The 13,666-nt window shown below is 39.0% G+C and overlaps 1 protein-coding gene across 1 annotated transcript in view; it reads left to right on the plus strand.

Moving 5' to 3' along the window:
• FH (fumarate hydratase) overlaps positions 1 to 13,469 on the plus strand; it is a gene marked incomplete at both ends in the record, with an annotated part of 19,676 nt that extends 6,207 nt beyond the window's left edge. The window contains 9 exons of the mRNA XM_082014670.1: positions 1,339 to 1,473; positions 2,244 to 2,354; positions 4,632 to 4,808; positions 6,405 to 6,587; positions 7,548 to 7,713; positions 9,529 to 9,732; positions 10,870 to 10,997; positions 12,640 to 12,793; positions 13,327 to 13,469. Coding sequence (XP_081870796.1) covers positions 1,339 to 1,473; positions 2,244 to 2,354; positions 4,632 to 4,808; positions 6,405 to 6,587; positions 7,548 to 7,713; positions 9,529 to 9,732; positions 10,870 to 10,997; positions 12,640 to 12,793; positions 13,327 to 13,469 — 1,401 coding nt within the window. The remainder of the gene's footprint in view (positions 1 to 1,338; positions 1,474 to 2,243; positions 2,355 to 4,631; positions 4,809 to 6,404; positions 6,588 to 7,547; positions 7,714 to 9,528; positions 9,733 to 10,869; positions 10,998 to 12,639; positions 12,794 to 13,326) is intronic.
• Positions 13,470 to 13,666: the final 197 nt, after the last annotated feature.

Genomic DNA, 13,666 nt, shown 5'->3' on the forward strand with positions numbered 1-13,666 from the left:
TCTACCTCCTCCCCCCGAGCAGCACAGGGCGACGGGGAATGCGGGTTGTCATCAGTTCATCACATGCTGTCTCTGCTGCTCTATCCTCCTCAGGGGTTGGACTCCTCACATTCTGCCCTGCTCCAGCCTGGGGTCCCTCCCACGGGAGACAGTTCTCGATGAACTTCTCAAACATGAGTCCTTTCCCCGGGCTGCAGTTCTTCATGAACTGCTCCAACCTGGGGCCCCCCACGGGGTCACAAGTCCTGCCTGCAACCCTGCTCCAGCCTGGGCTCCTCTCCCCACGGGTCCCCACAGGCCCTGCCAGGAGCCGGCTCCAGCGTGGGCTGCCCACGGGGTCACGGCCTCCTCCGGGCATCCCCCTGCTGCGGCATGGGGCCCTCCCCGGGTGCGGGTGGAGATCTGCTCCCCCGTGGAGCTCCATGGCTGCCGGGGCACAGCCGGCCTCACCAGGCTCTTCCCCAGGGGCTGCCGGGGAACCTCTGCTCCGGTGCCTGGAGCCCCTCCTGCCCCTCCTGCTGCCCTGGCCGGGGGGTCTGTAGGGCTGCTGCTCCCACACATTCTCTCTCCACTTGCAATTGCATGTTTTGGGTTTTTTTTTCCCCCTTCGTAACCCAGAGGTGCTGCCACCATCGCTGATGGGCTTGGTCTTGGCCAGCAGTGGGTCTGTCTTGGAGCTGGCTGGCATGGGCTCGGTTGGACACAGTGGAAGCTTCTGGCAGCTTCTCACAGAAGCCACCCCTGTAGCCTCCCCCTACTACCAAAACCTTGTCATCCAAACCCGATACAATTAGGCTTAAGAAGATAATTAATTCAGTAACTTGGTACTGGATTAGTCAGTTGCTCCCTTCCAGCATTTTTCTGAAGTTGCATGTGCAGTGTGGATTTCAAACGGGGATTGTGTTACATGTCTCTTGGCTGGGCAGATGCTACCCGGATTCTTACCATGCTACTTCTTCAGTTTGGTTTTAACAAAATGCCAGTTCTGTAAATTCTAAGTTAAGTTACTAATTATTCGAAAAGAAGAAACAGTCTTTCATTGGGATGGCGTGCTTTGTACAGTAGGCAGCCAAGGTCTTAAGTCTTGCATTGCTGCCTGTCAGCCAGTGGGTCTGGTAGGCTACACAGTGTTAGTAGTTGTGACTTTGAGTGAGACAAGTGCTCAAACTAGAAAAATGCCTTAACTTTGAAGATATAGTTAGAAAAATACCTATGTGTGTCTGTCTGTTTTTTTTCCCCTCTTCCCCCTTCTTGATCATTTTTTCTTAACTGTGTCTCCTTTCAGAAGGGATGTGCTGTTTACCAGTGTTTGAAATAAACTCTTTTCTTTTTCCATAGTCCACTCAAGAGGCTTTTAGGATAGAATATGATACCTTTGGTGAATTGAAGGTCCCGAGTGACAAATACTATGGTGCCCAGACGGTAAGATCTACAATGAACTTCAAGATTGGAGGTGTTTCAGAAAGGATGCCAGTAAGTAATTAAAATCTGTGTTCATTTCTTCTCTTTAAGTATGTTTTGGATGTGAGTGAATACCACCTTAGACTTCTGATGGGAATATGAGCAACTTTGAATTTCAATTGAAGCTAGAAATTCCATGGCAAGATATTGTTCTGTGGTAAAAATATTTTTGTTGCATTCAAATAAATTGAAGTTGCTTTTGAATAATTATTTTATTGTGTTGCTTATTTTTTTGATAACCAGAATGAATAGAAACCTATCTTTCATTTTTCTGAAGATTAAAATCTGAATGGAATAATTTGTTTGCTATAGCATTGTATTGTTTGTTATTGAAGATGTTTAGCATAGCATGAGTCGATATGAAGTTACTTTTTCATGTGTAGATGTGCGTAGAGCATTAGTGTACATGTGCTTTGTCATGAACTGGCTTTCCATGGACTGAAACATATGTCAGTTTGCCCTCAAAAAGGCCATTTTAGAAATGGAACCAGTTCTCCTTTTCTGTTTGTTTTAATGCATGTAATCTTGCATATGCACAAAGCATACCTGGACTTACAAAGAAAGGATGAGCTGTGTACTGCTTTCTGGACTGCTTGGATAAATGGTACTGTTAATGGGAGCATAGGTCATGTGACCGGATTGCTCTTTGGTTTGGTTGATGGACTACTGCTGGATTTAAGCTTAGAAGCAGTTTGATTTAGAACTAGATCTGCACTATAGGTTCCTAAAATGTCCTTTGGGGGGAAAAAAAAGAAGTATTTAAATTTACTCTTGTGTCTCAGGTTCAAGTTATAAGGGCTTTTGGCATCCTGAAGAGAGCAGCTGCTGAAGTAAATCAAGATTATGGTCTCGACCCAAAGATTGCTAATGCTATCACAAAGGCGGCAAATGAGGTAGGAACAAACTTTTCAAAATACTAGAACTGTCATTGTACTTTTGTTAAACTTTTCACAGGGATTTTGGAGGCTGGGGGAAGACCTCTTGCATTTCTCAAATTGTTAGAGGAAGGCATTTATTGTTAGTAAATCGTGTTTTTTCAGGTTGAGAAATCATTTACTTAATATAATGTTTTACTGTTTTACTTCTTACATTTATACAAATGATAGAATGTTCAAATGCATTCTGATACTTCAGTTACAAAACCAGTGTAATATTTCTCCTCTATTAAGACTGCTTATTTACTTGCATAGTGTTGACTTTTACCAGATGAACGGTATAAAAAAAACTTAGGAGGGAAATAGAATCTTGGTTCATTCAGTTACAGTTAAGGTACAGTGAAGAGAGTCACAGAATCACAGAATCACTAGGTTGGAAAGGACCTTCAAGATCATCAAGTCCAACCATTAATCCAGCACCACCATGTTCCCTAAACCATGTCCTGAAGCACCACATCCACACATTTTTTGAACACTTCCAGAGATGGCAACTCCACCACCTCCCTGGGCAGCCTGTTCCAATGCTTGACCACCCTCTCGGTGAAGAAATTTTTCCTAATATCCAATCTAAACCTCCCCTGGCGCAACTTGAGGCCATTTCCTCTTGTCCTATCGCTAGTTACTTGGGAGAAGAGGCCAACACCCTCGTCGCCACAACCCCCTTTCAGGTAGTTGTAGAGAGCGATAAGGTCTCCCCTCAGCCTCCTCTTCTCCAGACTAAACAACCCCAGTTCCCTCAGCTGCTCCTCATAAGACTTGTGCTCCAGCCCCCTCACCAGCTTCGTTGCCCTTCTCTGGACACGCTCCAGCACCTCAACGTCCTTCTTGTAGTGAGGGGCCCAAAACTGAACACAGTATTCAAGCTGCGGCCTCACCAGTGCCAAGTACAGGGGCACAATCACTTCCCTACTCCTGCTGGCCACACTATTTCTGATAGAGGCCAGGATGCTGTTGGCCTTCTTGGCCACCTGGGCACACTGCCGGCTCATGTTTAGCTGGCTGTCAACGAGCACCCCCAGGTCCCTTTCCGCCAGGCAGCTCTCCAGCCACTCCTCCCCAAGCCTGTAGCGTTGCATGGGGTTGTTGTGGCCGAAGTGCAGGACCCTGCACTTGGCCTTATTAAACCTCATACAGCTGACCTCTGCCCATTGATCCAGCCTGTCCAGATCCCTCTGCAGAGCCCTCCTACCCTCCAGCAGATCAACACTCCCACCCAGCTTGGTGTCATCTGCAAACTTACTGAGGGAGTAATGATTCCCTCATCTAGTCATGAGTGCCTTTTAGGTACCTCTCAATTTAAAGACACGTAAGTCCAGGGCAGTATTAGGGAAAGCATGCCTTACAGGAAGGTGTTCGATAGGAGCAACCATCTGCTGGCTCATTTTGTTGATGCAAAATCTAATGTCTAAAGGTGTAAGAAGTCTGGAATATCTCTGTATGAAATTTATTTCTGTAGAAATTTCCAAGTCCAATTATACAAATATCATATACTGCATGTGCATGATAGACAACCTTTGGCAAAAACACCTCTCCTGGGAGACTATTTTGTGTGAGGAATGGACTTCTGAATGCCTCAAATTCAAATTGTTGTATAGTTGTGATCAGTGTTTGTGATGAAACTGTGCAGCTGTTGAGCTTGATCTCCTAGGAGAACACAGTGCACCTGTGGTGATGATGAGTTTGTAAACAGATAAGCGCTATCTGAAAACTGATGGTCATTAAGACCAAAGGATGGTCATTAAGATATTTCCCTTGCCTGGGAGATCTTACTAACCTAAGCAAATAACTATGGAAGGGAGAAGCAGCACGTACTACCTCTAGTCCTACCCAGGAGGATTAGAATCCAAATTGCTTTAAAATTTGGGAAGAGGGTAATGTTTTTTGACTTAAAAAATCATCTGCATTGTTTGGGAAAGAGAAGCTATAACCTAAAAGACATTTTAAAAATGTTTTCTTTCTATGACTGAAATGAACATGAAATCGAATTATGTATTTATCTGTTTTTCAGAATTCAGCATCTTCAAAAAGCATAGCAAAAGCCTTTTTCCCTTTTAATATCTGGTATTACATCAAATTCTCTTAATTATTCTGGTACAAATTCACAGTTGTTATATATAGATTTACAAATATAATGGAGAACATTCTTTTAATTATAGCCATAAAGTTCTGAGGTTTATGCTGCTTTTTTTTTTTTCCAGTAGAAGAACTTTTCTCTCTTTTTTTTTTCCATTATAGGTAGCTGAAGGAAAATTAAATGATCACTTTCCATTGGTGGTGTGGCAGACTGGGTCTGGAACTCAAACCAATATGAATGTCAATGAAGTCATCAGCAATAGAGCCATTGAGATAATGGGGGGCAAACTGGGAAGCAAAAACCCAGTACATCCGAATGATCATGTTAACAAAAGCCAGGTTGTTATACTTGTATTATACTTCTATTAATGTCAAAAGCATTTTCTTAAATTGTGAATTTTGAATTCTCCTATAGCCACTGTTTAGATTAAAAAAAAAAAAGTTTTGTGTACAGCTTTGGCAACAATTTCCCAGGTTTTTCAGTTTAAATGAACTTTAAGATGTTGGTCAGTGACAATATGAGCTTTTTAGATTAAAAACTTTGAACTCATTCATAACAGATAAATTTGCACATAATGTAGTGGGCAGAGGTGTCCTTGTGACAACTACTGCTACTGCAAACAGTCTTAAAGAAGTTAAATATAGATCCAGTTTCTAAAAGTTGGATACTTGTAACTGTTATCTCCATAATACATTGCATAAAGCATGTAGAAAGAGTAATGAAGTGGCTAAAGTCCTTTAATTGGCAAATGAAATGTCCATTTCATTTTTTTTCCCAGGTATTGTGGTAGACATTTTTATTATACTTCACTCTTACTATTTCCTTCAGGTTAGCTGAAGTTTAAGCCACTGACTTGGTTGTATGCCTTCCTCATCTTTTGTGTTTACTCCATATCCTGAGAACTACAGATTTAACATTATCAAAGCAACATATAGGTGTTTTAAAGTCACCTGCAGTTCCTTTAAAAACATCCATCCATTTGTTACCCATCTCTCACAGAATCACAGAATGGAAGGATTTGGAGGGGACCTCTGAAGATCATCTGGTCCAACCCCCCTGCCAAGGCAGGATCACCTAGGGCAGGTTGCACAGGAACACGTCCAGTTGAGTTTTGAAGGTCTCCAGAGAAGGAGACTCCACAACCTCTCTGGGCAGCCTGTCCCAGTGCTCCGTCACCCTCACAGTAAAGAAGTTTTTCCTCATGTTGAGGTGGAACTTCCTGTGCTGCAGTTTGTGCCCATTGCCCCTCGTCCTACCACTGGGCACTACTGAAGAGAGACTGGCTCCATCCTCCTGACAGCCACCCTGCAGATATTTATAGGCATTGATAAGGTCCCCTCTCAGCCTTCTCTTCTCCAGACTAAACAGCCCCAGGTCTCTCAGCCTTTCCTCATACCAGAGATGTTCCAGTCCCGTAATCATCCTCGTAGGCCTCCATTGATCTTGATCCAAAAGTTCCCTGTCTCTCTTGAACTGGGGAGCCCAGAACTGGACGCAATACTCGAGATGAGGCCTCACCAGTGCAGAGTGGAGGGGGAGGATAACCTCTCTCGACCTGCTGGTCACACTCTTCTTAATGCACCCCAGGATACCATTGGCCCTCTTGGTCACCAGGGCACATTGCTGTCCCTCTCATAACTATGATAGTAATTATTTTTGGTTTTTTGTCCTAATGTTGTTGTGAACAATCTACTCAATTTAACTGTCTGTGGGTATAGTTATAAAAAGTTGATTTTTATCAATCAGGTACTGGACTGTAATTTAGAAGATGTGATTATTCCTGCAGATTGACTTGTGGAGCTCTCCTAAGTTGCTTACTCTTAGTTTAGTTTCTTCTTCTTTATAAAATAAAGAGAATAAAGCTATACATGTACATCTTACAGCAACAATGGTGAGAAAAACTTGTAAATAAATTTCTTCAACTTCCTTCACAGAGTTCAAATGACACTTTCCCAACAGCAATGCACATTGCTGCTGCCCAGGAGGTTAATGAGGTGTTGTTACCTGGACTGAAGAAGCTACAGAATGCACTTGAAGCGAAATCCAAAGAATTTTCCCAAATCATAAAAATAGGGCGCACTCATACACAAGATGCTGTTCCACTTACGCTTGGACAGGTAAAAAAAACAAATTGTGCATTTGTTTGGAAAATTCGTGTAAATGTATTGGAGGAAAGCAAATTTGAGGCTGCCTAAATTAAGTTGATAGTTTAAGAGACATTATAGAAAACTAGCTGAATCTCAGTCTGAGTGTTTTCATCTTTGTTGAGAGTTTGCTGGATGCTGTACTCTAATAACTGCATCATAAATTTTCTTGTGTTTTTTTATATGTGCTTTACTTCTTACTGTGGTAAGATATAAATGATTTTTAAATGACGTTCCGTTACCAAATAACACAACGTGATATTTCTATTACACTGACATTGCAAGGAAGATGATGGCTAATCTATAATATGTAAACTTACATAAATGAGGTTTTGTCAACACACAAACCTACTAAGTATTTTGAATGAAAACCTTTGATATATGATCACATATATGTCTGTATATATATGATAGCAAATCTTGTTACCATATTGTCAAAAATTACTTATATTACATTAATTTATTAATGAATTAACTTAAACTGAATTGATAAAAATCCATGTAAAGTTTGTGGATTTTTCCATGAATGCACAGGTGGGGTTTTTACTAACTGAAATTAAGTGAACAAAGCCCAAGATCCATTTCTCTATTTGTACCTTGGGAACATTAGTTTAATGAAAGCTGATTTACCGTGGTTTCAGATCCTACTAAGTACATAACTGAGATAAAACGCAAGAGAAAGATGCATTTTGCACACTTTTTTATATATGATTGTCTTTATGTGTACTTGTTTGTAGTGTGAAAGCAGTCTTCTAATATATGTAAACTTTTCCTCTAAATGAAAACATGCTAAGATTTAGCATTTGGGTAAAGTTCAGTGCCTTCAGATTTTTCAAGAAATTAGTCAAATCATGTTAAAAATGCAAATAATCGTAGCTGCTTGTTCTTGGTTGTTGTCTTTGTTCCTTTATTTTGTCCTCCTTTCTTTCAAAGGAATTTAGTGGCTATGTGCAACAAATCAAATACGGTGTGGCTAGAATTGAGTCAACCATGCCAAGAGTGTACCAGCTGGCAGCTGGCGGAACTGCAGTTGGTACAGGATTAAACACAAGAATTGGCTTTGCTGAGAAAGTTGCTGCTAAAGTGGCTGAACTGACGGGTGAGGAATGGTATTTTGGAGTTATCAGTAAAGCAGTATATGTAACATACAGTCAAATTCAAACTAAATCATTCAGTTTCCATACTTCTCATAAGCTCAAATTGTATTTACAGTTTAACATGAAACTTTCTGTTAATGCTGTATGTTGTATGCCTTATACTTAGGATTTTTCATGCAGTGTATTTCTATAGTTATACTCAGTGCATTGAAAGTGACTGAAACTACCATGTTTTTCTGAGCAAGGCTTATTGGAGATAGATACAATTTCAGGCTTCTATTATTAGCCCAGCTATAATGCTTCTGTCTTGATTTTTGCTCCCCTGGCTCTCTTGATCTACAGTGACTTGGCAGAAAAGAAGGGGAAAAAACCCTCCCAAAGCCACTATGTTTTTCATGTGAAAGAGTAAAAGTTAGCTGTCTGTATTTTTTGATGCTATCTTTAGAGATCTTAAAACTTAATTTACAGGACCATTGAGGTTTTTTGATATCTAAACCAGATCATGTGTCACAGTATGTGTTTTTAAAATTCCCCCAAAATGAATGCATACATCTGTCATTTAAATTTGCTGTAAAATCTGAAACTGCTTATCAACAATATATTTGTTTTAATGGATCTGTTACTTCCTGTCTTGTAGAGGGTCAAAACTTTCTTGTACCCTGAGAGGGAAGAAGTAGCTTATCATAAACAACAGCTGCTCAGCAGCGGTACAGGGCTTGTTTTGATGCTTGAAGAAGCCATCGGGTGTGTTAGGAAGCTCTCCCATCATAATGCTTGTTAGGTGTACTATATGGGCAGGTTGTATGAATTTAAAACAAGTAGGGCAGCCTGTTGAAGTCCCATGTATTCTTATAGGGGAAGTTTATTGGCAAGGCAAAAGGGAAAGTTTGGAATGATCTCTGCAACTGAGAAGGCAGCTATGCAATTCAGAAGCCCATGCAAATTGGATGGGATTTGGTATTTGTCAGGAACTGCAAAACACTAGAAATTAGAGGGGTTATGCTGCTCTTCTTTGAACTGGTAATGTAAGCTCAGGCCAGTAGTTTTGGGGGGCAGAAGTCCAGCCCACAGTCAGTCATTTGTGATGTCCATTACCACAAAGAACATTCTTCTGAGACTTTTCTTCCAGGGAAAAGCCCTGAAGAAATGTTTTTCATTATGGAACCTAGCCTTAAATCTCAGGCATTTAATTAGTGTAAACAGCTATTGCTTCCAGTGCTCCTGTGCTCTTGCTGTTGGCAGCAGTTTCAGGCATTCTCCTAAGTCTGAATCAGCTTTCACATGTTCTGTCTGTTGTTCCCTTCCAGTGCTGATACTTGGATGCATCTTTTTTCTTTAAGTAGCTAATTCCATTGTGATTACTTTTTACTTATCCTAATGTCTGCACTGTGCTGCAAAACTTCTGTTTTCAAAACTAAGAGTAAGCATCACAGCAATTGACAGTCTAAAGAATCTAACTTGATTTAATGGAAGAAATACGTAAATTTGGGCTAACTTGTAAGACATTGACATTCACAAAATCTTGTGGTACAAAAGCAATGCTTCTTGTGCAACACGGTATGAAAGCTTGGAATTTGTACCTTTGTTGTGGGTAGATGCTTAAATTTTATATTCTGTTTTTAGTGACTTTTATTGTGTCTTTTGTATTGAATTTAAGCTGTTTAAGAAATATGTTTTTGAGGAAAGGTCTAGAGAAGAGATATGATCTTACAGTGTTATTATTTTTTTTTTAATTAAGCTACTTATGTGTTTGATTATCTGGTTTATGTCTGCAAGGAAGTGCCTCACTGGTTTAATGTTTCCCCACCTCCCTGTAGGTTTGCCTTTTGTCACTGCTCCAAATAAGTTTGAAGCTCTTGCGGCTCATGATGCTCTAGTTGAACTCAGTGGAGCTATGAACACAGTGGCATGTAGTCTGATGAAAATAGCTAATGATATTCGTTTCCTGGGTTCTGGGCCACGCTCTGGACTAGGAGAACTCATCCTGCCTGAAAATGAACCAGGAAGCAGCATCATGCCAGGTACAGAAAAAAACACACAGAGAAAAATTACTTGTTTCTTTTGTTTTGGACCACTAACTCTTAACAGATATTTACCAGACACCACCACAAATGTCTGTAAGTCCACGATTCAACACTTTTGTCAGTTTTTATCTCCTGCCATATTTTAACAAAATTTTTGTTCATATAAGTAGTTGTTTGCACAGCTGTGTGTTGGCAAGTATGCGCGGGAGACTAGTATCTGTAAACATACAACTTTATTAATACAAGCATTTTTATGTAAAAGCTTTTCTGAAACAAGCTTTAGATGATGTAATCTTTGAAGTGTAGCAGTAGTGATGTAAATTGACTTCTGTCTTTACTTCCTAGCGTGATTAGTGTTATGTACTCACATTTTCCCTTCTGCAATGATCCCATTGTATGTGAGGATAACAAAGGAAGGAATAATATTAGTAATCATTCCTTACCTCTCTCCTAAAAAAGTATGTATCTATGAATATTGTACATCGAAAACTATTCTAAGCATTTTCTTCCTGTATGATAAATTATAAAAGAAGGAGGTCGTGAGCATATCTGGCTTTAAAAAAAGCAGATAATGAATATTGTTATTAGGATTATTTCTAAATGAAATCAACCATAAAACTTCCTTGTCAGGAGGCCACTCTAATTTGTTGTTTTTTTTCCCTGTGAAATTAAATGTAGTGTATTAATTTTATTACAAAGTAATTCTAACAAAGTAGTAATACTTTTCTTAAGTTGACTGATATTCAGTAGTGATTTACCAGAAATGCCTACTTGCATGAGTAAAGACAGGTTATAATCTCTTGGCTATTAAGATCTGTGGTGATTAACAGCTGCTTAGCTCATGCACATTTGTTCCAGCTCTCAGAAGTCTTGGTAGATTGCTCAAGCAGCCATAGCTGCTTTAAAAATCCCAGCTGAATTACTGAAATAGTACAGTCAATTTATCATTTATGGAAACTACTACTGTTCTGTGGTACACAGATACAGATGAGTAAGACATGTTACATCTCACAAAACATGTTCTGTTGAATGTGATTTGGTAAAGGAAGAAACGACTGTTTTTTCGTTGTTGGAGGTTTTTTTCCCCCCCTTCTTTCTTTTTTGGTAACCTTTTTCTCTCCCTTCCACAACCAGGAAAAGTGAACCCTACCCAGTGTGAAGCTGTAACCATGGTGGCAGCCCAAGTTATGGGAAACCATGTTGCTGTTACTGTAGGAGGTAGCAATGGACACTTTGAACTGAATGTTTTTAAGCCCATGATGGTAAGTTCATAAAAATCTTAAATACGTAGGTCTTTTTAAAATCATTGTTTGTACAATCAGATAACTCATGGGAAAAAAAATCTCAGTGAATATTTGGTCAATACAAACACCAGAGAAGCTGATAAACTGTGAGAACAAATTTTATTCTTTTGTATGGTAAATCCTTGTTATTTTGACAGGGAACTGGCAAGCTTTTTAACGTGAAACTAGCCTATGCAGATAAGCTTTCATCTTAACAACTTTGCTTATCATCAATCTAAGGAAGCAGGGAGAGGGGAGCACAATCTGAGACTAAATTTTGTCCAAAGCCAATGAGAATTTGGTATTTTAGTTAAAAATTAGGATTTCTTTTTTCTTTAACAATTGTCTGTTACTAATTTCTGTTACTGCTGAATACCAAAGGATTACATGCTTATGGCAAGGAGTCATATAAAATTGTAAACGATTAGTCTTAGACTTCAGTATTTAAAATAATGTCTGCCTTCTACAGTGTGAGCAGGATACACCAAGATACACACTGCTGCTTGTGTACATTTAATTTTTAAAAAGTCAAGTTAATTGAGTGTTACAAATCACCTTGTACTGACATTTGGATGTTTTTGCACCAAGTCATAATTCTTATTTTCTTCCTTGGGCTATCTATTTTTTTTTTTCCTTATAACCAAGAAGGAAAACTAAACAGAAGATTGTGGATAACTGTGTATAAGATGTTGAAGGAATAGCATAGAGGTTAGGGTAGGGATGATAGTTTAAAATGAATTAATAAAATGAAAGGTCACTTGCAGAAAACGATCCTAATACTAAATAGAAATAAAGGAAAGTTTTTGAGTTTTTGTTATCTTCGAAATAAGAGGCACAAAGGAAGCAGCATGCCATCTGTTATTTTTCTACATGGCCTATATTGATACTGCTTTTTTATTATGCTAGTTAGAAATGATTGAAAGAAAATTGAAATTTTGTAATAAAATCAGTATTTGTCTCTTACTGTGTCTGCTTAGGGTAATGTTTTTTCCCACTAATCTGAACATATTTATTCTAAGCATATAGCACCTGGTTTTGAAGAGAAGAAAAAATAAACTCGTATTGAACAGCCAAGAGATGTACCTAGCAGAAGAGAAATTTTGATAGAAACAGACAACTCTCCCCCCCCCCAAAAAAAAGTGGCATGTTATGGATTGTCAAAGTAGAGGACTAATGCCAGACATTGTACTTTATATTTTTAGATGTATTGTCTTGATTGGTGCTTGAGGGGGAAAGTGACAGTGAATCAAATGCCATCATGTATTTTTTACTTGGTTATTTGTGAACTGTTACAAGAAAATGATTGTACATACTTGGTCATTTTCATGCAAGAGGTATTCTGCTGTTGAATGCTTCTCTCAGATTCCTTTAAATAGGAGTGGCTGAGTTTACTGCTATTCTGCTGTTGAATGCTTCTCACAGATTCCTTTAAATAGGAGTGGCTGAGTTTACCCTGCTAAAGGAGGAGGGTGTGCTATTCCCTGTACTCCCTTTAATAAATATCCTGTTAAAGAAGTGGATATTGCAGGGAGGGCATTGGTTATGAACAAATGTGCCAGACTGTGCAACTATTAACATCTGAATGTAATAGTTGGTATTTCTTTCTTCTTTTCTTTGTTAGATTAAAAACGTTTTAAACTCTGCAAGACTTCTTGGAGATGTTTGTGTTTCTTTCACTGACAACTGTGTAGTTGGAATCCAAGCCAATACAGACAGGATCAACAAACTAATGAGCGAATCTCTGATGTTGGTAACAGCACTTAACCCGCACATAGGTAGGTTTAAGGCTCAGAAAGTTCTCAAAACATTATACTGAAATATTTTGCTGTAATATTATTTTGCATGCATTATTTGTATTGTCACAATGGTTAGGAGACCAAGTCATGGCTCAGTCCAGATTAGTATTACTGGTGAAAAAGATGTATCCTCCTTGCAGTAGCCATACCAGTGTATTATAAAAATAATTCTGGTGAGAGTCAAAAAAAAGGAGATGGGAGAATTTGTGTACGTGTCGTCCTGATTTAACCGCTAATAATGAAAAGTGAAAGGTGAGAAAATGAGAATTTTTTTTTTTTTTAACAGTAGAGAGTCATATAAAACTTTGGTCTAAATACATTAACACCTGAGTAACAGAATTTACTTTCACTTTAAGTAAGGAGTCGGTGTAAACATTTGGTGTGCAGATTGAATTAAGTAGCAGTATCTAGGAAATAAATTCTCCAAAGGCTGGGTGTCCCACTTTCTTCTCACCTCCCACAAATCTTCTGAAACTGCAAATGGTGAACTTGTTTGTTTTGTGTTGTTACAGGATATGATAAAGCAGCCAAGATTGCCAAAACCGCACACAAAGAAGGGACAACGTTGAAGGAAGCTGCTATAAAGCTGGGATTCCTTACATCAGACCAGTTTGATCAGTGGGTGAAGCCGAAAGATATGTTAGGTCCTCAGTAACTTCTGAACAAGAGTGTTCTTAACATAAAAAATAAATAAAGTACAACAGATACAGTATGCTTTTGTTTCACTTTTCATACTCACACGTTTTCATGGTATTACCTTTTAACAGATCAGATGAACTAATCTTACGAGTAAGATTCTACAGCTGTAAATTTTTTTTATATTATAGAAAATAAGTAAAATGCCAGTACTGA

This window comes from Phaethon aethereus (assembly GCF_964289735.1).
Source record: "Phaethon aethereus genome assembly, chromosome: 2".
NCBI lineage: Eukaryota > Metazoa > Chordata > Aves > Phaethontiformes > Phaethontidae > Phaethon > Phaethon aethereus.